The sequence below is a fragment of the Protopterus annectens genome, chromosome 11.part0 (assembly GCF_019279795.1).
Source record: "Protopterus annectens isolate FY-2018-M chromosome 11.part0, PAN1.0, whole genome shotgun sequence".
Classification (NCBI taxonomy): domain Eukaryota; kingdom Metazoa; phylum Chordata; order Ceratodontiformes; family Protopteridae; genus Protopterus; species Protopterus annectens.
The window spans coordinates 1,370,640,770-1,370,663,890 of NC_056745.1; the positions used below are offsets into that span (position 1 = coordinate 1,370,640,770).

The 23,121-nt window shown below is 37.4% G+C and overlaps 1 protein-coding gene across 3 annotated transcripts in view; it reads left to right on the forward strand.

Annotated features, from left to right (window-relative positions):
• Window positions 1–23,121, forward strand: part of LRGUK (leucine rich repeats and guanylate kinase domain containing) — a 1,953,320-nt gene that overhangs the window by 667,938 nt on the left and 1,262,261 nt on the right. For all 3 annotated transcript variants that reach the window (XM_044088664.1, XM_044088665.1, XM_044088666.1), the window contains one exon: window positions 22,624–22,767. In XM_044088664.1, the coding sequence (XP_043944599.1) occupies window positions 22,624–22,767 (144 nt within the window). The remainder of the gene's footprint in view (window positions 1–22,623; window positions 22,768–23,121) is intronic.

A 23,121-nucleotide genomic window follows, 5' to 3' on the forward strand; every position in this document is an offset into this window, starting at 1 on the left:
TTCCACTAGGGCTACTGCCACTTCAACAGCATTTCTAAGGGGGTTGGCAACTAAGGATATTTTGGAGGCAGCTACTTGTAGTTCAGTGCATACTTTCTCTAAGCATTATCTCCTTCCTCTCTACTCTAAGTCTAGGGCTGGTTTACAGCTATTTTGCAAGGCATGTTGTCAGTTCCTGCTTCCTTATGATTTGCCAGCCTCCCTTACCTCTGCTTTGGGATTCTACCCAATAGTTAGGACTGCAGCAATGTGGAATGAAGAACATAGTACAGTTTTGTACCTACCATAAATGTAGATGTTCGAGGATCCACATCCTCCCTCCTTCCCTCTGTGTTTAGGGGTGGTTGTGTAGGTGAGGTTATATTCTGGTAATTTTGTATATATTGTACATATTTTTGGTGCAGGTATATTTGGAGTTTTGGTTTTGGCCTTATCTTTTCAGGGTCTTCTGACATCTGGGGCAAGAAAAGACTGAGGATGGGCGTCGGTCATGCGCATTAGCACCTTGTTTACGACGCCAGGTCTAACGCGTCTGACCGACGGCCAGCCATATACTCCGACTGGACAGCGGACTACCCCAATAGTTAGGACTGCAGCAATGTGGATCCTCGAACATCTACATTTATGGTAGGTACAAAACTGTACTTTGTCCTCATATCTGTGTGATTTTTGGGTGCTTTGTCTTCTTCCCACTTCCCTAGGTACCAATTTGTAGGGGACACTGAGCAGTTTGGTGGCGTACAAGCTGTCATATATGCTTGTGCTTGCTTAGTGACAGCTTGTAAATTGTCAAAAACTACACTTTTTTTTCAAAGGTAACAATGTGCTATTAGGTTGCTGTAGTAATAATCTTGTTCCTACTTTAAAGAAACATTATGACAAGTTTATAGGCTGCTATTAAGCAATCTCAGTTGCATCACTTAGAATGCAAGTGGGTGATAAAATGGGTGTATTAGCTAGAGCACCCGACTCCCTTGCTACAACTGTGTGTATATTACACTGACTCTTACCCTCAAGGACCAGGTTGTGAATAAAAATTATTTAAAATGGATAATTTCAGTTACCTAGATGGCAAAAAATAAAATAGGGGGAAAAGATTTGGCATTATCTTGCTTTCCTGTCATAAACTGTTGAATATTTGGAACATAGGATATTGTGTTTCAGGTGGTCCAGAATATCAAATGACATATCCAGCAAGATTTTCTAGCGATGCTCATCCTTTGATCACTGCTACAGTAGCCTTAACTGTACAGGGTATATGCTTCACAGGATATAATAGCCGAGTTGTTTTCAAATCCTAAGGGCACTTTCCATGTACCCAAACCATTAACAGCTAAAGCAGACTGAGTAAAATCAACAGTTTTCAGTGCCAAGCCCTTCTGAGCTTTCTTGCTACCAAAAAATACTCCTCTTGCAGGCTTTCAAGGATTGATGGTTGGTTAGTGTTTCTCCATTGCTTGGCAGAAAAGTTTCCTTTGGGAAAGAGCTTTCAAACTTTTATTTCATGACAGAAACTTAACTTATTCTTTAAATAACTTAAGTTAGGAAAGTGTGTTTTATTGGAATGTCACATGACTTTCAGTCATGTTTTACAGTGAAGTGCTACTTTCAAATTTTGTGTAAAAAAAGTTGTTAAATTTGCAATTTATCTTTGTTTTCCTGTGGAAAACTTTTCTTAAATTACTTTTAGGGGCTTGGGTAAGTGCATTCCACTTTTTATTGTGTTTTCTAGTGGAAAACACTACTTTTTTTTTACTTTCCTTTTTTATTATCTATTGTTGTTAGTCTTACCCAGGCTTCATTTTTGGTTTCACCATAGAACAACTTACTGGTTCCTTGGTTCTTCCTTCCTCCAGCCACATAAAGAGAAAAAAAATTCCAGAAAGCCTTTGTCTCCTCCACAGGCAACACATTTGTCTCAGCTGCAGATGGTGATCTCTGCTGTGTTCATTTATGTTTCCTCACACTATTCATCTTCTAACATACTGTTTGTATACTAACTCTACAAATTACTCCAACTCCGGACATGTACTCCTTTTGGTTCCCTTTGGTGTATTCCCTTCAGCCAGCATGGACTGGGAGTTAGGCGTGATCTCTGCGGCTGTTGGAGTAACCTTAGCAAGCATGGAAGAACCACTCTTGTTAATCTTGGTGGAGGGAAACAAGGAATGCTTCTCTGCCTAGCTGGACAAGGATGCCTATTCCCTGGGGTGATGTGTCTGACTATAGTCGATCTGCATCTGTGGAAGTTCCTTAAGAAGATGCAGAAAGTTTAACATTCACCCTCCCCTCAGTTATTTGAGATTGAATGGCCTATTGGGCTTAGCTCAGGGCTTAGTTCATTCTGTTGACTCATCTCATTCTAATTTTTCTGGTAAGAGAAAAGGGAATTTTTCATTTTCTGAAGATTCTCAGTACTCTGAACAGTGAAATGATTTTTACAGAACAACTTCTGTTTTCTCTCCTCAGGTGACTGATACAGATTCTGAGAAGAGTGCTTCTTTTGATAGTCCCTAAAACAAATTTTCTTTTCCTGAAAGCATCTGTAGGACGAACAAATTGTTTCAGAGGGAACATAGTGATATTCCAGTATTCTTGAAAAAAGTATTATGATTGCTACAGATGGAATTTCCTGAACCCATCCCCAATTCCTCCTGTACTTTCAGCATTTGAGGATGTTTTTTTTATTTAAGCCTGTAACTTGCCTGACAGCCAGCCTGCTGCCTTAAGAAAGTAGATAGATTGTAAAAAGTTCCTCATTCATACATTTTTTTTTCAAAGACCAGATCTGATCCTGCAGTGTTTTTATTAGCAAATCCTACTGTTGTTAAACATTTGGTAAATGCTAATCCCTATCCTTCTGACAAAGATGGGAAAGCTTTTGATAGATTTTGGGGAAAAGTGTCCTCTTCTGACACATTTATTTGCAAAATTCTTAATTGCCAAGCTCAGATGTTGCAATTTTTGCTTGAATCTTTTGAGACTATGAAGAACATTGGAACTACTTTTCCCTCTTCTAAGGAAAAGTTCTTCCACAAATTCATTTATTATTTCTGTATCTCAAGTCACCATACACTCCTTGAGGTTTGCTTATGACTCAGCTGATACGTCTTCCAGAGTAGCTGCTCCTGGAAATGTTAAGAGACAGTTAACATGGTTACATTCTCAAAATTTATTTGAGGGCATTACAACTGAAAATCTGAATTCTTCTTTAAATAGGAAAGTTGTTTTTGGCCCACCTGCTGCTGAGGTCCTGAAAAACTGTGACAAGAGTGGGAAGCTGATTCAGGGGGTTACTGTGATTTTTCATCTTCCCTTCTCCAAGTTTGTTATAGGTTTTACACCTGCCGCAAGCAGACATTCATAAAGTAATGGAAAGGAGGCTCCAAAAAGAAAGGAGGAGCTCCACAGAAACAAGGACAATCTTCATTTGTGGACATATCACAGAAACACTGTTGAAAGAAATCATTTTAACAGCTGTGAAAGCCAACAATGAATCAACTATGGCAGTGATTCTTTATTAGGAATGTCATGATAAGCAAATCTAAGGGAGCTGTTTAACTAGGTAAGTTGAACAATAAACAAGAAAGGGGTTACAGATATGACCTGCTTAAGCTTCAGCAAGACATTTAACATGGAACCACTCAGAATGTTTCTGAACAAATCCATTTACACTGCTGATGATTTAGGGTAGACTAGCAGCCCACAGATTTGAGGACTGGCTAGGGGAGATGATATAAGAAGGCAATTGTCTGCTTGCCTGTCCCTGGGAATTGGAAAAGGGAGGTACATATCCTGCCAATGAGTCTCAAGTAGAGATAGGAATACTGAGGAAATGTTCATCTGCATATGGGTGCAATCATGTTTCAGTTAAGTGTATGAATGATGTCCTCTCACTGTTCCCATTGCAAATCCCCCTTGGGTAAGTGATGGGAATAGAAAATAAAAAGATTTATTTATTTTATGTATATTTTGTTGCCTGAGTTAATCCCGCTGGGCCAGTTGTCTCTTTTCAGGGGAGACTCAAGGCTGTAGTTGTACTGACTAGGAGAAATTTGTATGGGACTCTGGGTAATGACCCCCATTATTTTTGGCCACTAGGTGGTGCCAGAACACTGCTGCTGTCTGAGGCCAAAGTTTTTTTCTGAGATGGAGGAGGAAAGGAGAAAGCATGCTGAAAGCTGAGTGTTGCAGAATACTGAAATATCACAGATTATATAAGTGAGGAAATTGTTATTACAGAACTGGAGGAAGGAAGTTCGGAAACTCTTGTGTTGATGAAGATGATAGATCAAAATTAGCTATATATTGATGATCATGTAGTAGGAGAGGTAACAGAGGAAGTGCTGCAGATGAATTAAAAAAGGAGCTAGATTATCAGAAAGTTATGACAGAAGCTTGAAAGTATGCTTGGCCAGTGGAGTAAACGGAATTGATGTGACCAGTAAGAAAATGTTTACATATGTAGAAATGATAAAGGAAAGAAAGATGCTGTAACTGAAGCTGTTATAACCGTGGATGGGAAATAGAGAACATTGAGGTATTGTGGACAACTAAAGCATGTTTTTTGTGGGAGTAAGAAGCATTTGGCACAACTCTGTAATAAAAAAAGATGTGGCCACTGAGGAGAAAGGGGACACACCACAAAATGTAATCCTGAGTGTAAAAATGCAACAAATTTGGACATTTTAGTTTGACTGCCCTTTTCTAGAAAAGGTTAAGTTAGACAACCTGATGATAATGTAACTGAAGATACTGCTGGAGAAAGTATTTTGGGGGATAACTGAGGAAGAAAATAAAACTGGTATGGGGCAGGATGGCTGGAATAATGTAGAAAATATTCTGCAGAGAGAAAGTACTACAGTGCAAGATGAAACCAGATCAATCCAGATGTGCAGCTATAGGGAGTGAAGAAGGGGTAGAGGGAAAATTTGAGACGTAAGAAGAACAAGAAGAAAAGAATGATACATCATTTGGAATGAGGATGTGGAGAAGGAAAATAAATATAAAACCTGGAAATAAAGACACAAAAAAGCAAATGGATGATGTAGGAATATTAGCATTAAAAGTGAACATCATTTGAAATGATATTACAGATGTGGTAGACACTGACTTGTATAAAAATGAGTATGGAGGTTATATATTTGTTAGATATGAGATGTGTGAAGGAAGAAAAGAAGGAAAAGAACTGAGGTAACATGGGGTGAAAAGATTATATGATCAGTGGAGAGTGATATATGTTCAGGGAACAAGATTTTTTAAGTGAAGAGGGAAAATATTTGATGGGATGGTAGCAGTGCCTGGAAAACTTTTAGGATGTGATATAAGGAAAAGGGAAAAATTTGTATGTGCAAGGATAATTGTAGTTTATGCATACAGCAGTATGATAGAGAGGAAAAAGATGTCTGTGGAACTTAAAAACGTTGTGATATTTAATATGTCAGTTATTATAGTTGTAGATTTTAAATGCAAACTGAGAATGGACAGGAAAAAAATAACACACAGGTTTAAAGTAAAAAGAGAGGTTATAAGACATGGATGTTTAAAAATAGGAAAACAATTGAGACCGGACATATAAAGGGGAATGTTTAGAACTTAAATAGAATATGGAATAGGCTAACACAGAAGGTCTTTGGCTAATGAAGTTCGCAGATGACTGCAAACTAGGAGCCATAATTGAAACTCCTAACGATGTGGACAGCCTTCAAAAGGGCCTCACTAAGACAGATGCCTGGTGTCAAAGCCATGGCCTCAAGCTCAATGCCAAAAAGTGCACTGTCATCCCCTTTGGTAAAAACTCTGTACCCGTGAGCTACCACATAGGTGGTAGTCTACTCAACACCGAAATTGTAATAAGAGACCTTGGGACACAGGTGGACAGTAGTCTCTCCTTTGATAATCACATCGTCACAGTAGTCAGGAAATATTTCTACATGGCACACCATCACAAAAGGTTTCTCATCCAGGAAAAAAGAGGTCATTGTTCCCCTCTACTCGTCACTCATTAGACCCAGAGTACAACACCCCGTTTGGTATGTACCTCACAAGACATCTACAACAACTGGAAAGGCCGCAGAAATACCTCACAAGGAGGATTACCAGCCTTAAACAGATGCCCTACGCAGACCATCTCAAAAACCTTCAGCTTTACTCTGTTGCATATCACCTATTCAGAGGCGATCTCTGCCTAACATACAAAGTTATGTCATAGGAAATAGGAAATTCACCCCGGGGATCACCTCTGTGGCTCTGCTCAACAGGGGCAGAAGAAAATTATTTTCTTGGGTGGCGAAAGCCAGGGTACCTTTTTGGCTAGGCTTGTATAGGCCCTAGGGCCGATAGCCTAGTACCTACCTATGAACCTATGTAGTGTATTCAAACTATATGAAAGAAATAACATGTGAGGCTAGAATTAGCTATGTTTTTAGATTATAGAACAGTATGGGATAGAATAGAGGATGACAGAGTAGTAGTAAAAGAATGGAAAGGAATATAAAGATTGACTGTTGAGATTGTTAAAACAGATGAGGTGAAAATGGAACATAAGATTTTATTGGAAGAGCATGTAACAATGAGTGTACATTATGAAAACGGCAGATTAGTTGAGTACTTATAAAGAAAAATACAAAAAAATATTTTTGACTGTAGAAAAAGGAATGAAAGAAATGAATAGTATAATGAAATTATAAAAGACGTGAAAAAGAAATTGAACACTGTGGTAATAGAAGAAGCGTAATAGAAACAGAGTAGTGTGAAAAAATAGAGACAAAGTTAAAATATATTGTTTAAATAAAAGATTTTTTAAAGGAAAAAGAGATGAAACAAGAGAAGGAAGAGTGGATGCAATGTTTGATGAAAAAGGAAATTTTAGTTGTAGGCAGAGAGAAATAGTAGAAATTGTAGAAAAGTTTGTGGATAAGATGTATGAAAAAAACAATACAAGAAGTAGTATGCACTGTAGAAAACTGAAAATGTTAAGAATTAGTTCTAAAAGGAGATTGCAATGAGATAAATGTAAGAAATCATAAGGGAAGGAAGGGAAGAATCAACACCAAAAAATGATGGTTTGGGTTATGAATCTTATAAAGAGATGTAGATATTAAATGAATGGCTAGAGAAAGATGAAGGTATTTGTGGTGGAATATTTAAGTTTATATTGAAAAAAAATAAAGAAAAGATATAAAACATTGGAGACAGATAACACCGGGAAATACAGATTATGAAATCTTTACGAAAGTAATACAAAACGAGTGCAAATGGCTTTGGATGAAGTTATAGAAGAAGAGTATTTCAGAATCAAGGGGAGAGAGATGAAGGAAATGTTAATAGTAAAGAGAGTAACATATATGATTATGAAAGAAAATTAGGAAGTAAGGCTAGCAGCATATGATGTAGCAAAGGTGTTTGATAAGGTTAATCATGAAGCCATAGGGAAGATGCTAGAGACATGTGGGATAGGAGAAAACATTTTGAATTTTACAAAAGTATGCTGCAGAATGTCATGGGCAAAAGTTTTGACAAAAGGATTGATGGGAGAAAAGATAAAAGTTAGGAGAGGATTTAAACAAGGATGTAAGTCAAGTATTTGCCTGTTTGCACCGACAATGAATGCAGTAATTCAAACGTATGTGTGAAATGAAAGAACGAAAATATGATCTGGGAAAAGGAGTACTGACACCAGTTTTACTTTTAAAGATATAGAAAGTAACTGTGAGCACTGCTGATACCAGTAGTGCACTGCTCCTATTTATCCTTTCATCTGAAAGAACCCCTCGACAATTATGTCTGTATCACTTTGTGTAGCTAGTGTTTACACATTTTGTGATGCTGCACTGCAGTGCCTAAATTGGAAAATTAAGCCAAGCACCTGAAGAGGAAGTAGAATGCACAGCCTTCTGATTTAACAGCATCAAAAAAGAGTATGCTACCTGTCAACTGTAATTTAATCAAGTCATTGCTAGGGTCAAGTCAATGCATTTCTCCCAGACAATATTTGTCATTTGGTTGGAAGACTTCATAGTACAGTGAATGGGTCTCCCCAGTATTCAAGGAAATAATTAATAGTACAACTACAGACAAAGACCTAACAGCTAGACAGCTACATGCAACATAAGTGAAATGTGGACTGCACTTACTGTAAATGAGTGTATTAAAATGATGTAGCAAGAAGCGTATGTCAGAATATTCAGTTTTAGAATGATAGGTGCTAAGCCAAGCACCTGTGCTTGTAGTATGTCATATTGCTGCTACTTGTTATGTAGATTATGTGTTGGCGACTTTCCAGTTCATTCATGGTAATTTTTAGGCCTTTTACACAATTTACACTCGATACTGATACTGTGTGAATTATATTTTCCACCTGTGAAAAATTTTCTTTCTTCTTATCTAATGCAAATTGTTCCTACAGGTTTTGTACGTATGTGTAGATGTGTGTGCAGATATATATGTAGACATACATACATATATGTATATATAGGTCCCCTTCAGAATGCCGAAATTCAAAACTTCGAAACCCATATGGTCGCAGACCATATGTTCGATGTTTTGAAATACCGACATTCTGAATGGGAAATCGCATACAGCGAGGACCAGGAGATTTCCCTTGCTCTTGCTGTAGTGCGATCTCGGAGTTGGTATATTTAAGTAGGTGGGGAGTGGGGGATGCAGGGGGGGGCGAAGCCCCCCTGCTATACACAGTTTAATGTGTGTTGTTTTATTTTTACGGGTCTAGTTCACATTTTCGAATATTCAAATGTTCGATCATATGGTCTTGGCCATATGAATTTCAAACATTTGAGCATTCGGTTATGTAAAGTAGACCCATATATATATATATATATATATATATATATATATATATATATATACACACACACACACATAAATAAAATGTATACAAATGTGATATACATATATATATATATATATATATATATATATATATATATATATATGTATACATACATACATACTCACATATAAATAAAATGTATAGAAATGTATATATACATATATGGACCCCTTACACATGGTCGAAATTTCACAGTCCAAGACCATATGCTCGACTTTTGAAATACCGGCCATGCGGAACGAGCATCTCAATACAGTGCGGAATGGGAAGATTTTCCATCTCCCACACTGTAGTGCAATCTCAGAGTTGGTATATTTAAATATCGGGGGGTGCAGTGGGGCTTGCCCCCCTGCTAGCAATGTGCAGGTTAGTGTTTATTTTGTTTTTTTTTTTTTGTTTTTAACATGAACGAAATTTCAAAAGTCGATCATATGGTCTCGGTTTTGTGAAATTTCAATCATGTATAGCAGACCCATATATATATATATATATATATATATATATATATATATATATATATATATATATATATATATATCCATATATATGTATATCCATATATAGATATATATATATATATATATATATATATATATATATATGTATATATATATATATATATATATATATATATATATATATATACATACACACACATACACATACATACACACACACACACACACACACACACACACACACACACAGTGGATATAAAATGTTTACACACCCCTGTTAAAATGCCAGGTTTTTGTGATATAAAAAAATGAGACCACAATAAATCTTTTCAAAAATTTTCCCAACTGTAATGTGACCTATAATTTGTACAATTCATTTGAAAAGAAACAAATCTGTTAAGGCACAAAATATAAAAAATAAAAAAACGTACCATACACTGGTTGCATAAGTGTGCACACCCTTAAACTGATACTTTGTTGTGTGTGCACACCCTTAAACTAATACTTTGTTGAACCACATTTTGATTTAATTACAACATTCAGTCTTCTTGGGTAGGAGTCTATCAGCATGGCACATCTTGACTTGCCTATATTTACCAACTCTTCCTTGCAAAAGCACTCCAAATCTGTCAGATTGCGAAGGCATCTCTTGTGCACAGCCCACTTCAGGTCACCCCACAGATTTTCTATTGGATTTAGGTCTGTATATATGGGTACTGGTCTGAACATCGAAAGCATGTTTCAGTGAAACGTATGTCAGCGAACTCACTTTTGCGAAAGTGCATTTTAATGAAAATGCACTTTTGCAAAAAAAAAAAAAATAAGCAGTTTGCATGTAGATTTAGTTGTACATCAGTATGTAGTCTGTACAACTAAGCAAACTTTTGCTTAGATCGCTGTACAGCAGGGATAGGGGAATATTCCCTTTTTCCCACTGTAGTGTGATCTCAGAGTGAAAATATTACAGTAGAGGAGTGTGGGGGGTGCAAGGGGGCTTGGCCCCTGCATAAACTTGACTAGTGTTTTATTTGTTTAGGTTTTTTGGTGTGTTTTTTTCCGCGAAAGTGCATTTTCAATAAAATGCACTTTCGCAAAAGTGAGTTAGCTCGTGTACGCTCTTTTGATCTATCAGCATAGATCCATATATATATATATATATATATATAAGTGTAGATTTGATAAAACATGAAAACATGTTTGGAAAAGCTGCTGCTGTCGTAGTTGAAAACCTTTGACTATATTTGACATTTTACAGCAAATCCGTGATTCATCAGTTCTTTTATCTTTTTGGTGCTCTAAATCGTTTTGTAATCTACCACATGCACAGAGTTATGGAGCACTACAGCAGCTTGTTAGACTCATCTAGACTTGAGTTCAGAGGAGGCTAAATGACACAAAGTCTAACAAAGTGGTTTCTGAGGGTGTGTGACTAAGTATGGGTGTGTGTATGTTCCTTTCATACTGTTCATAATTTACATTCTTAATTACAGTGTTTAATTTTCTGTCTGAATTATGCCAAGATACAATTTGATAAGCCGTTCCTGCTGTTTTTTTTTCATTAAAATATGTTTTTTGAGGAAGCCACATGAATCTCAAACATTTCTTCTCCGATTTTTCTGTGTGGTTATGCAGGACAAATTACACTACTGTCCACTGAAGAAACATTATTGAGGGTCATTTCAGCACTTTGTCTTCCAATCCTACCCCAGGTGTCAGAATTTTTTTATGATTCCTCACCTCAGCAGTAGATCAAGGAGTGCCTTTTTCTTGCCTTTGACAAGAAGAAAATGTGTATGTTTTGCCTGTACTTCCCATTATGTCCAAATTGCTCTGCACCTTTATAGCCAAGGGGATATTATAACAGACTACGTCTAAGTCTTTAGAATTATACCATCAGTCCCCCTTTTTTTTATCTTATCACAACCATCTTTTGACTCCTTTCTAGGGCAGGATACATACTGAACTCCATGCTGTTACATCAACAGGTTGGTTCCTACAGTTCCACTAGAACATACTTTTTAGATTTCATGAAAAAGTTGATAACTTTATTAATTGTTTCATATAAACCCTACAGTGAGAAACATACTGAGGTATAAGTGAGATCATTTTTCTTTCTGAACCTCCTACAAAGAGATATATCCTTTATCTCCCCTTCCTATGTAGTCCTTCAGTATTTCTCAAAACTTTGTGAGTTGCACCTTAGTAATTCAACAGTTAAGGTTCATTTAGGAGCTGTCTGCAGTATTCCCAGCAGGAAGGATTCTGCTCCCCTTTCTTCTTTGTGATGTATACGTTTTTTTTTTCCTTGAGAGGTGGTTCCCATCTCAGACTTCTCCTTAAAGACCATTTTCCTCCACAGGATATTTATATAATGTTGTATAAGCTCACAAGGGATTCATCTGTGGAACTGAAGTTTATATTTTGGACGACTCCTTTTCTTGTGGTAGTTACTTCTACCAGAAGAATTTTAGGGCTCGGGCCTTTTCATTTTCTTCTTTGTGCTTGACCTTTCATAAAGGGATACTTGAGTGACACATTGCTGCTTCAGATTTCTGTGCTGGATTACTGTTTAGTTGCTTGAGATGTTCATCATCATCACTGCTGCAGTAGCCTTGGCTATATGGGTTATATTCTACCAAGGATAGAACAACTGGCCAGCTTCCAAAGCTTCAGGGCACCTTCCATGCACTCAAGCTGTCAAGCAGCTCAAGCTGAGCTGACTAAAAGACAAGTTTCAGTGCAAAGCCCTTCAGAGCTTTATTACCGCCGAAGACAACGCTCCTCTGAGCCTTCTTCAGAAAACTTATTTTAAAGCTAGGAGTGTAGTGTTTTAATGGACTCCCTCAAGACTGTAACATACTTCTTAATGGAACACTATTTTTTTTCTGTCAGTTGAAAAGTTGTGTAAACTAACTGAAAACTTATTTTCTGTGGAGAAATTGTGTTTATTTTTCCTTTATGGGACTGACATAGTGCTGTAAGGTGCTTTTTACTGTTTTTTTTTTTTGTCAAAAAAGAATGACTTTTGTGGACTAGTAGTTTTACTGGCAGTTGCTGCTTGCCTTCCCCAGGAAAGGGGGACCATTTTTGGCTTGACCATAGAACAGACTACCTGTCCCATGGTTGATCCTTCTAGCCACAAAAAGAAAAAGTTGAACAAACAGCTAGCACTTTGCCACAGCCACAGGAGGTTGACTCTGCTGTGGCCATTTGCTGTACTTCAGACCCACCATCTTTTATCCTGATGTAGCACCACCATCCACTGGAGGTTAACCATGTCCTCTGCAGCTGTTAGTGTCCCCTCAATGGGCAATGGAGAGCCAGTAATATCAGTCATAGGAAAGGGAACAGGGAAGGTTTACCTGTTGTGTCAGAATGATGTACCCATGCAGGGGATGCTGCTGCCACCATTAGTAACACAGTTTGCCCCACTTTTCCCACCAAAATGAAATAGAAAACCAAGCATGCATCTTCTTCTCCTCAAATTTCTTTGGATAGGAGTAGTTTACTGGGTCTGGCTCAGGGGTTAATTCATTGCTCCTTGTTGTAAACTAGTTTCTGGTAAAAAAAGAGAGAAGTTCTTCTTTTCCTGAAGAGAATCAAGATTCTGAATCTGAACACGAAGAAGTAGAGACAGATGCATTTCTTTCTTCCTCAGATTTCTGACTCAGACTCAGTGGAGAGCTCAGTGTTGGATTCTCCCAGTAGGGGGTTCTCTTTCTGTGAGACTATTGCTAGAATGTGCCAGTGTTTTCAGTGGGAGAACACTGAGGTTTCTCAGTTCTTCAGAACATACTATGAGTTGTTACAGAAGGATTTTTCAGAACCCACACCCACTTCCATTCCTCCTGTTTTGTCGGCTTTAGAGGATATGTGTATTACTGTCTGTAATTTTCCTGATAGTCAACCAGCTTCCCATAAAAAGGCAGATAGAATGTATAAATTTCCTCAATCTTTTACATTTTATATGGTATTCCCAAACCTGACCCAGCAGCTATAACTGTGGTTGATTCCACTGCTGCTAAGCACTTAGCTAGTTACAATCCTACTCTTTCTTATAAGGACGGGAAAATTATTAATAGGTATAAAAGAAAAGTGTGTACTTCTGCAACTTTGCTTTTCAGAATTTTGAATCGTCAGGCTCATGTGTTAAGTGTTTGTTCTGATAACTTGTGGAACTATTAGGAATGTTATCTGCAGCGGAAAAATCTGCTTTAAATAACTTAGTTTTGTCTATTGTACAGGTCACTACTCATTGTTTTCAATGTGTATGACCCTGTTGATACTTCTTCCAGGGCTATGGTCCCTGGTGCTGTTTTAAGGAGGTTTGATGGCTGCATTCTCAGAACCTCTCAGATAATATTAAAAATGAGATTTTAAATTCTCCCTTGGACAGAGATTTAGTGTTGGCCCCTGTGCTGTACAGGTGATTAAAAGAGTAATGAAAGGGGCAAGCAGATGTACGGAATCTCTAAGATTTTTCAGCCCTCATTTTCCAAATTGTCCAAGGGATTTTCTATCCCCTCATTCAGTTGTGGCAAAACAGATTATACAGTCTCAACAAATACAGGTAAACAGATGGTTAAGAAGAAATGGCAAGGGGGTAAAGTCTTGAACCTCCCAAAACCAAGGACAGTGTGGCAAGAACAAATGACTTTACATGAGACCTTTTGACTTCCCTCCACCCTGGCCCCTTTTTACTTCCAGAAAGTCTGACTCTCAAATTTTCTGTTTGGCAACAGATTATGTCAGACAAATCATTCATCAAGATTACAGAAGGCAGTGGGAGGAAATTCCTTCTTTCCAGGGGGTCATTTGTCTTCCCCTGGGTCAGACTCTTTTGTTTTCACCTATTCTTCTCATCCCTATTCATCCAGACTTCAGACGTTTCTTAAGGTTTTATGTCTCTGGATCACAGTATCAGTTCTCTGCCTTACCTTTGGACTATCCACTGCACCAAGAGTGTTCACAAAGTGTCTAGCTTCAGTTACACATCATTGCAGACTACAGGGTATCCACTTTTTTCCATATTAAGATGACTTGCTTATCTTTGCAAAGTGTTTTTAAAGTGTCAGGAATTTCTTTCCTGAGTGAAAGATATCTCTTACACAAATTGGGGTTCCAAGAGAACATTCAAAGGTCTTTCTTAACTGTCTCGCACAAGATTGTGTTCCTGAGATGTCAACTAGCCACCTTAGTTCAAAGAGGTTTTCTTCCACAAGAAAAATTAGATATTTCTTTAGATCTATTTCTAAGGTTTTCCACTCAGACTTCAGTCACTGTGAGGGAATACTTCAGAATTTTGGGTCTCGCAACATCTATGATTCTCATAATATCCCTGCCAAGTCTTCACATTAGAAAGGTACAGTGGTATGTGAAAACTGTTTGGTCCCAGCATCAACACCCTTTATCTTTTTTATCATTTTTAATCCCAGTGCTGTGGTTTGTCTGAAAGGACATCTTTTGGTGGAGACAACAGTTAGTCATCACAGATGCTTCAGGCTGTTTGGTGAACAGTTTCAGGAGGGATGAAAGTGCAAGGGGTGTAGGACACCAGGAGCAGATGCAAGCACATAAACATCTAAGAGATGCTTGTCCTGATCAAGGTACTCAACTCTTTGAATCATCTTTGGCCACAGGAACCTCTTCAAGTGGTTTCAGACAATACTGTAATCATGTGGTGCATCAATAAGCAAGGGGGAACCAGATTGTATCCCCTCTGCAGACTAACTATGTTAGCTTGGGCTATAGCTTTACACCACAGTGTCACTCTACAGGTATCCCACATTCCTTTGGAGCAAAACTGTGTGGCAGACAAATTGAGCAGGATCAGGGCAGACCCCCAGTAATGGAATTTAGATCGGGGGGTCTCCTAAGATTTGATCCATCTGTGGGTAGTTCGAGTAGACCTTTTTGCCTCCTCTTTGAATAATCAACTAGCAAGATTCTGCTCTAGGACTGTATGCAAGAAGGCCTGGAAGACAGATGCTTTTTCTTTTCTTTGGACAGGAATGTTCTTGCATGCTTTTCCACCTTTTCCAGTAATATCCAGGGTAATTCTGAAGATTCAGAAGGAAGCCCCTAAGATCATTGTGATGACTCTCTTCTGGCCTAGGGGACTGTGGTTCTCCCTATTTTCAGAAATGGCTAGGGGCAATTATCACAACCTTCCTCACAGACAGGGGTGTATGATACACTCCAACATTAATCATTTTCAGTTGACTCCCTGGATGATAGGGTCTTAATTCCTTTTAGGCACCTGTTTATTGAGGATGTGCAGCAGGTATTAATGGAGGCAAGAAAGCCTGCAACTTGAAAATCAAATGGAAAATGTTTTCTAGTTTGTAACAACATAACCAACAGCTATTCAGAGCTAGTTGTTCTCTATTTTTACATTATTTGGGAGAGTTACTATCCTATTGTTGTTGTGTCTTTCAGCTTTTCCCGGTTAGTAGTCGCCACAGCGGAACTCCGGTCCGCTAATGATTGACAGCTGATTTTTACATGCTGAGTTGCCAGCCCTGACATACAACCTTCAACGAAGGTACGCCCATTTACGCATGTCTTCACGCAGAAGACGCTCTACCTGAGAATCGAACTGGACAGCGTCTTACTGTGAGGCAATAACGCTACCGCAACACCACCACCGTGGATAGAGTTACTATCCTATGGACTTTCTTATTCCTCTATCAAGATTAATTTATTGGCCATTTCAGCATGGCTCTCCATGGATCCTCTTCTTTCAATGCAGTCTCATGTCAAAATGCTCTTTAAAGGGGTTTTGCATAAGAGGCATCCAGCTATAAACCATTGGTCCTTCCTTGGAATCTTAAGTTTGTGTTAGATAAGCTAACACTTGCTCCATTTGAACCAGCTAATCTGGCTGACTTGAGGTTCTTAACATGGAAAACAGTTTTACTGATTGCTCTATCCTCTGCAAGAATGGTATCTGAATTTCAGTTAAAAATATTCCATAACTTTCTGATACTTTATGAATATAATATTCTGTATGGCTATTGTTATTCTCCTTAAGAATCAGCATCCAAAATCCCAGTCTTCTTATTTCTTGCACTTCTGCCTGTTTCATCATCATCACATTCCTCTTTGAATTATAGCTTTCTGCTTGTTGCTGTGTCTAGGAGCTTTAACTATGTAGCTTTGGACTATCCCTTCAAATCAGGTAATCACAAAGCACCTTGCTCTTTTGGAAGGATCAACATATCCCACTTGACTCTTGCCCTCATTCTGTCCAGTATAAAATCTTTCAACTCTTTATTAATTGCTATCCACGATTTCTCCTCTGGCTGATAAAAATACTCCTGACCTATGTATAAAACTAAAGGGACTAAAACAATTTCACTGCTTTTATCTTGCTATCCATATCCATGAAACATAGCTTCCAGATTTTCAGTTTTTGAATTATCTTTTATTTAGTCTCTTTCCACATATCCTTACCTGCCATAACAGAATCCTTTTAGCCCATGCTCCTAAGTACTCCATTTCATCATGTTCCCGTAAATATTGGTATTGCTGAACCAATTCATATTTGGGTCCATAGTTTACAGCTATTACCTTTATTTTATCTTCATTAATTTTGTACCCAAAATGACTTGAAACTGTCTCAGAAGGTTCCACTACACTGAAATGTCATTTTCTGGTTTTATCAGGCACAAACTAATACCATTCACAAATAAAGCTAATTTTCCTTATTACCATACCAATTATATACTTAAATTTCTGAATCCCTTATTTTCTTTGCCAGTGGTTCTAAATATAATGTAGAGAATCCAACAGCCCAAAAACCAAAAAGGAACACCAGCACGAACAAACTTCCAAAGACCACACTCGGACCAAATAAACTCAGTTTATTTGGTCCGAGTGTGGTCTTTGGAAGTTTGTTCATGCTGGTGTTCCTTTTTGGTTTCTAAATATAATGTAAATTGCAAAGAGAAGACAGGACAACCCTGTCTAGTTCCTGTATTGAAACAGAAATTATCAGAGAGGAACCCACCCACTTTCATTTTTGTCGCTTATCCCTCATATATTTTCTTAGTTAATCTTATTATTATGTCAGGGGAATATTGCTTCCATGCCCTACTCATAAAATCCTAGCTTACTCTGTCAAATACATTCTCTGCATCATGGCTCACCAACAACTGTACTATTTTCTTACATTCTTCTTCCCTGTTGATCATCATTGTTCTATTAATGGTATCAAATGTTTGCCTCCCTTCCACAAAACTACATTAATGTAGATCTATCAATCTGGCAACACGTTTGCCATTCATTTAGCCATTATAGACGTAAACACTTTATTATCATGGTTTAGAATCGAAATGGGCCTATCTGAAGCTGGATATGATGGGTCTTTAACATCTTTAGGTATTACAGCCACCACAGCTTTCTTCCAGAATGTTGGTGCTTCTCCTCCTTTTAAAATACTGTTAAACAGAACCTTTTAGATCTTTATGACTGTCTTCCCTCCAAGCTTCCAAACTTCCACAGTAATACCATCTATGACTGGAGACTTTCTGTAGATTGGTTATACATAACCATTTTTATCTCATCTCTTCCTTTCCAACCAGTTAATAATTGTGCCTCATCAACCTCCAACCTTAGCATATTTAATTCTTCCATAAGTATTCCCATTTGTACTTTTTCTTGATTTCCACATTTCTCTACTTTATACATATTTTCATGACATTTCTAAAATGTTTCTCATACCTCCAAAGGATCTCTGGTTATTTTACTTGTTATATGCTCCTTAACCTTGGCAACAACCCCTTCTTTCTGTTGCCTGAGCCATTGTGCTTAAAGCTTTTGTGCTCTGGAGTTACTATCAAAAAGCAGTGGCTTAACAGCAGTCTTTCTAAACTCATATATGTTGTCGAGGTAGCCCCTTATTTTCTCTTTTATACTTTGCAGTTGTGCTCCTTATTCTGTGAGATTCCCCCTCTTCTGCAGTACTTTAACTGTTGTAAGTCCCTCAAATAATTCTTATTTTGTAACCATATCTGTTTTCTTTTATTTCTACCCTATTTTTAAACTCCACTTTCATTTTATCCCAGTCTCTAGTTCTATTTTCTGAAGAAATTTCTGTTTTCCCTAATAACTCACAAAGAATTTCCACTACACATTCCTTAAATTCCTCTCTATATAACAGATAGGTGGGGAAGCGCCAGTGTCTTATTTTTATTTCATTACCCTGCACTTTTATTTTCATTATTATTGGTATGTGATCTGCAACAGTTATTGGATGTGTATTAAAACTTTCAATTAAATGCACATGTTCTTGTGAAATATAATGTCCGTCCAGCCTAGCCCAGTTTTTATACCTTGGGGAATAAGATACAAATTCTCTCTGAGCTCCTGCTACTGAATTCACATCTTCCATGCTAAATATTTTCATAAAGTTATTCAAAATCTACCCTCTTTTGTTATATCTTCTCATCTAGGCTCCACAGATACATCATCATTGTTGCAAATCAAACTTCAATCCCCTTCTATAAGTAATATTTTCTGCTGAAAGCTGATTTCTTCCAGAATTTTCTGAAGCTCCATTGCAGTTTTAGGTAGAATATAAATACATGCTAACATAATCCTCCTCCCTTGCCAGTAGCACCTTACTGCTATAAATCTGCAATTATTGTCTCCCCCCACCCCTTCTGTCCCTATCGGAGCACCTAGCAACTGATATATGTACTTCCATTTTCCTTTGCCCCGATATTCCACTGAAAAAACATCTTGCTCAGTTCTTCCCAGATGTGTCTCCTGTAGCATAGTTATTTGTACTCTGCATTTCATAATATAGTTCAGTTCTATTTCTTTTTTTTTTTGTATATACCTGTGAGCCCATTCACATTCACAGATAATATGGAAAGTGTTGCCATTATGATAAGAAGTTATTATTCCTACCTGTTATTTTTAACAGTTTTTTTTAAATGCCCACTTTTAGGTTTTGTATTATATGCATACACTAATGCTTGAAAAAAGTTGATCTTTTATTCAGTTGTTTCTTGTCAAATCCATAGGAACCTATGTTGCATTTTACAGAACATTTTGTTTTAATGAAAACCCTTAAACAAAAACACAAATGCCGCCCAGAACACCCCCAGAACCTATTAATTTAACACAAATGCACAAAACTATGTATATCTTAAAATAATGGAGTTTAACTCTCCTAAGAGGAACAATTGTCCTAGAATGACTGTTACACGCACAGGCTTTAACTGATCTATAATCAAGGTTATCTATGCTAAGATGCATGGTACAGCCTGTGCTTCTACTTAAAGTACTGTCTGCTTTTTATTCCTCTCTCGATGTAGAAAACAAATTGAATGCTTTCAGAGAACATTACGTTTTAGCCACTGAAAGAAAAAAGCATTTTGTTTTTATTGCCTACATATCAACTTGTCTCCTTCAGCTACAAGCTTCTCATGTTGCACTGTGAACATTTATTTGCTAAAGGAGAACTTTTCATTACATTCAATGTACTTTTATTTACTTGCTTCCACTCAAATCTTGTTGTTAGAGCAAGTCAGGAGCTTTAATACAGTCATTTCCCCATGCAAAAGTACAAAAAAAATATCAGTTTTACTTATATCATAATGTGTATGCTTTTATAACCTGTCCCTCACTCAGCTACCAGGATTACAGCCTATTATATTAAACACACTTTTGTCCAGACTTTCTTCTCTTTTTACATTGCAGTGCCTACATTTCTTAAAACTATACAAAAAGAAAGAATGAAAAAAGAAAAAAGGTCACTTGTTTACTTTAGTATCCCTATAACACACAAAAATATCTGAAAATACTTTATAGCATGCAGTATGTTATGCTTTTTAAAAATACTGTTAAGAGCAAAAATTGTTTTACTTACAGTTACCTCTTTTCTTCCTCTTCCTCTCTCCTTATTGTTCTTCCAAACATTAATGACATTAAGTAGGGCATATGCTTTGGAGTCGCCTACAAGTTTAACAAAGTCAAGAAAAGTCCAATATCTCCAGGCTTTCTTGTTCAGCCATATTTCAGAAGTGTGACTGATGCTTTGTAATCCCACATTTATTCATTAATTTTTGAGTTGCTGGTTTTCTTCCTCTTGTTCTCCATTTCCCATCTCCGGTTTATGGTTCATTTCCAATGTACTCCTCGTTCATCTGGTCAACTCCTGTTCTTTTCTCTGTCTTTCAAGCATTTTCCTTTGCGACATTGAAAATATTTCAGTGGCAAAGTCTCTCTACGAGCTTTATTATTATTATTTAGAAGAATAAGAAGCAGAATCCTCTTCTGATTGATAGCTCACTTTTTGTTGGACAAACTGTTGTATTTCCTCCCTAATATGTTCTGCATCAAAATGACTTTGATCATCCAAGAAAGATATTCTGAAAATAGCTGGATACGCTTGAGTTCTCACACCTGCCAATCGACATTCCCTGATTGCTGGAATAAATCTGCTCCTGTTTTGCCACTCAAGTGACTCTTTTAGTAGTTTTCTGTATCCAAATTCAATTTGTTACAGCAGAACTTTATGAAATTACTAACACTTCATGTGACCCACCCTTTTATTGGTGATCATAGAGCTTCGGTTTGCAAATAATTAAGTCCTAGACCAGTAGTTAACACCCTTTATTATCAAATGAAAAAATATAAGCTTCAGCTAGTGCTTTAGGCAGATGATGTTAAATTGAAGTTAAATTATAGATAAAGCAAAGCATACAGACAGACACAGCAAACATAATTTGTAAGATACTAGTAAACTGCTTCAGTGGTTTTCTCTTTCTCAGTTCAGTTGGCATTCACAGCAGAACTTTCTGAAATAATACCCTTGTTGACAGCCAGCCCTTTCTCAAGAGACTGTATACAGTGGATATAAAAAGTGTACACACCCCTGTTAAAATGCCAGGTTTTTGTGATATAAAAAATGAGACCACAATAAAAAAATTTCAAAACTTTTCCCACCTTTAATGTCACCTATAACCTGTACAATTCAATTGAAAAGCAAACAAATCTGTTAGGGGAAAAATATAAAAAATAAAAAACGTACAATAAGCTGGCTGCATAAGTGTGCACACCCTTGAACTAATACTTTGTTGAAGCACTCGGGGAGGTTTAAGTGACTTACATCCCCTTTTTTGCCACTTACACATAAGGAGGGGGTGGTAATTCTTTGCTTCATCAAGACTGATAATTTTCAGGGGGGGGGGGGGGCTATGCTATAGAATTTGAATGTTTCCAAAAATCTGTACCAGGTCCATTTGAGTATACATCTTCAAAAGTGTCACTTAGACCCTGATGTAACATTTTGACTTGAAAAATAAGACAGTATGATGGTTACCAAGTCAAATAAGCAGAGGGTTTTACTTGGGATTTTGGGTAGGTATGACATCCGCGGTGGTGCAGCAATAGCGTTGTTGCCTCATAGCAAGAGGTTCTCCCATTTGATTCTCGGCTAGAGTGCGGGGAGTGCCTTCTGTGTGGAGTCTGCATGTCCTCCCCGCGGTTGGGTGGGCGTTCAAAAGACATGCGTAAATGGGCGTGCCTTCGTTCAAGGTTAAATGTCAAGCTGGCACCTCGGCGTTTGTCAAAATCTACTGCCAATCATTAGCGGACCGGAGTTCCGCTGTGGCGACCCCTAACCGGGAAAAGCCGAAAGACAACAACAACATTGAAAGAAAGATAGTAAGTGCAAGGCTGGTTTAGATCTCTTGTATATTTAATGTTTATCTTAAATGTATTCAGTATGGGAATCATAATTATCTTGCGTTCGTTTATAAACCAGCGTGTGTTATTTGTAGCAAGGGGCATTGAGATTTATGTTTTTGCTGCCATCTTTATTGAGGTTCTGTCAAAATGGTTGTAAAATCTGTCTGCATCAGATCCAGTGCACAGTTTGTATTCTGCTTCAAGACAAACATTTGACTGACAGGACTTCTGACTGAATATGTGACAGAACCTTTCAGTGTGGAACAGTGAGGGACATGGACTTTTTAAGAATTAATATGATGAGTGTGCCTTGTAATGTGGTACAATTGAGAGGTATTTTGAAAGGAAAGCAAGAAAACTGCTATTAAAATAGAAACTGTAAGGATGAATGCTCATACATTTTCTGCTGGCCTTATCAGAGTTTTTTGGGGTGGGATGAAGATTTGCAAAGGATTTCTGTAGTTTCTTCAATGCAGCTTACGTTATGTCTTCTACAAAGTAACTGGGAAATTTTAGCTTTAAGTAATCTATGTAATATTAGTAATGCTATCTTCTTTTAAATGTGTAAATTCATTTTGAGACACATTTATTATATGGATTATTATTTTTCAGAGTGGAAATCTGATACAGAATGTGTCTGGCTTGGAGAATATTAAAACCCTACATAACCTGGATCTACAGAATAATAAAATCCAAAGCTTACGAGGAATGGAGAACCATGATCTTCTGGAGATGATCAACCTGCAAAACAATCAGGTAATGGACTGAATTGCAATTCTCATGTCTCTTTACCTGAGAGTTCCATGTAAAATGAAGGCTCATTTGCTATTTGTGGCATTATTATGAGCTACTTTAACTTTAATATAGATATGAGTGATAGAGGTGAAGGTTACAGAAAGTTAAACCTCATCTTCCTGTACTTAGAAACATTTACATCTAGGCAGTTTTTTTTTTATTTCTTGAATATATTTATTAAATCTGATGTCAATTTTCATTCATTCCTTAACTAATCGGGTTCAGATCTTCGGATCTGACTCAGCCGTTACACTAGCTCATGGCCTCCAAAACTCTTGAGCTCTTTCCCTACCCATAATGCACCAATCCCTAACA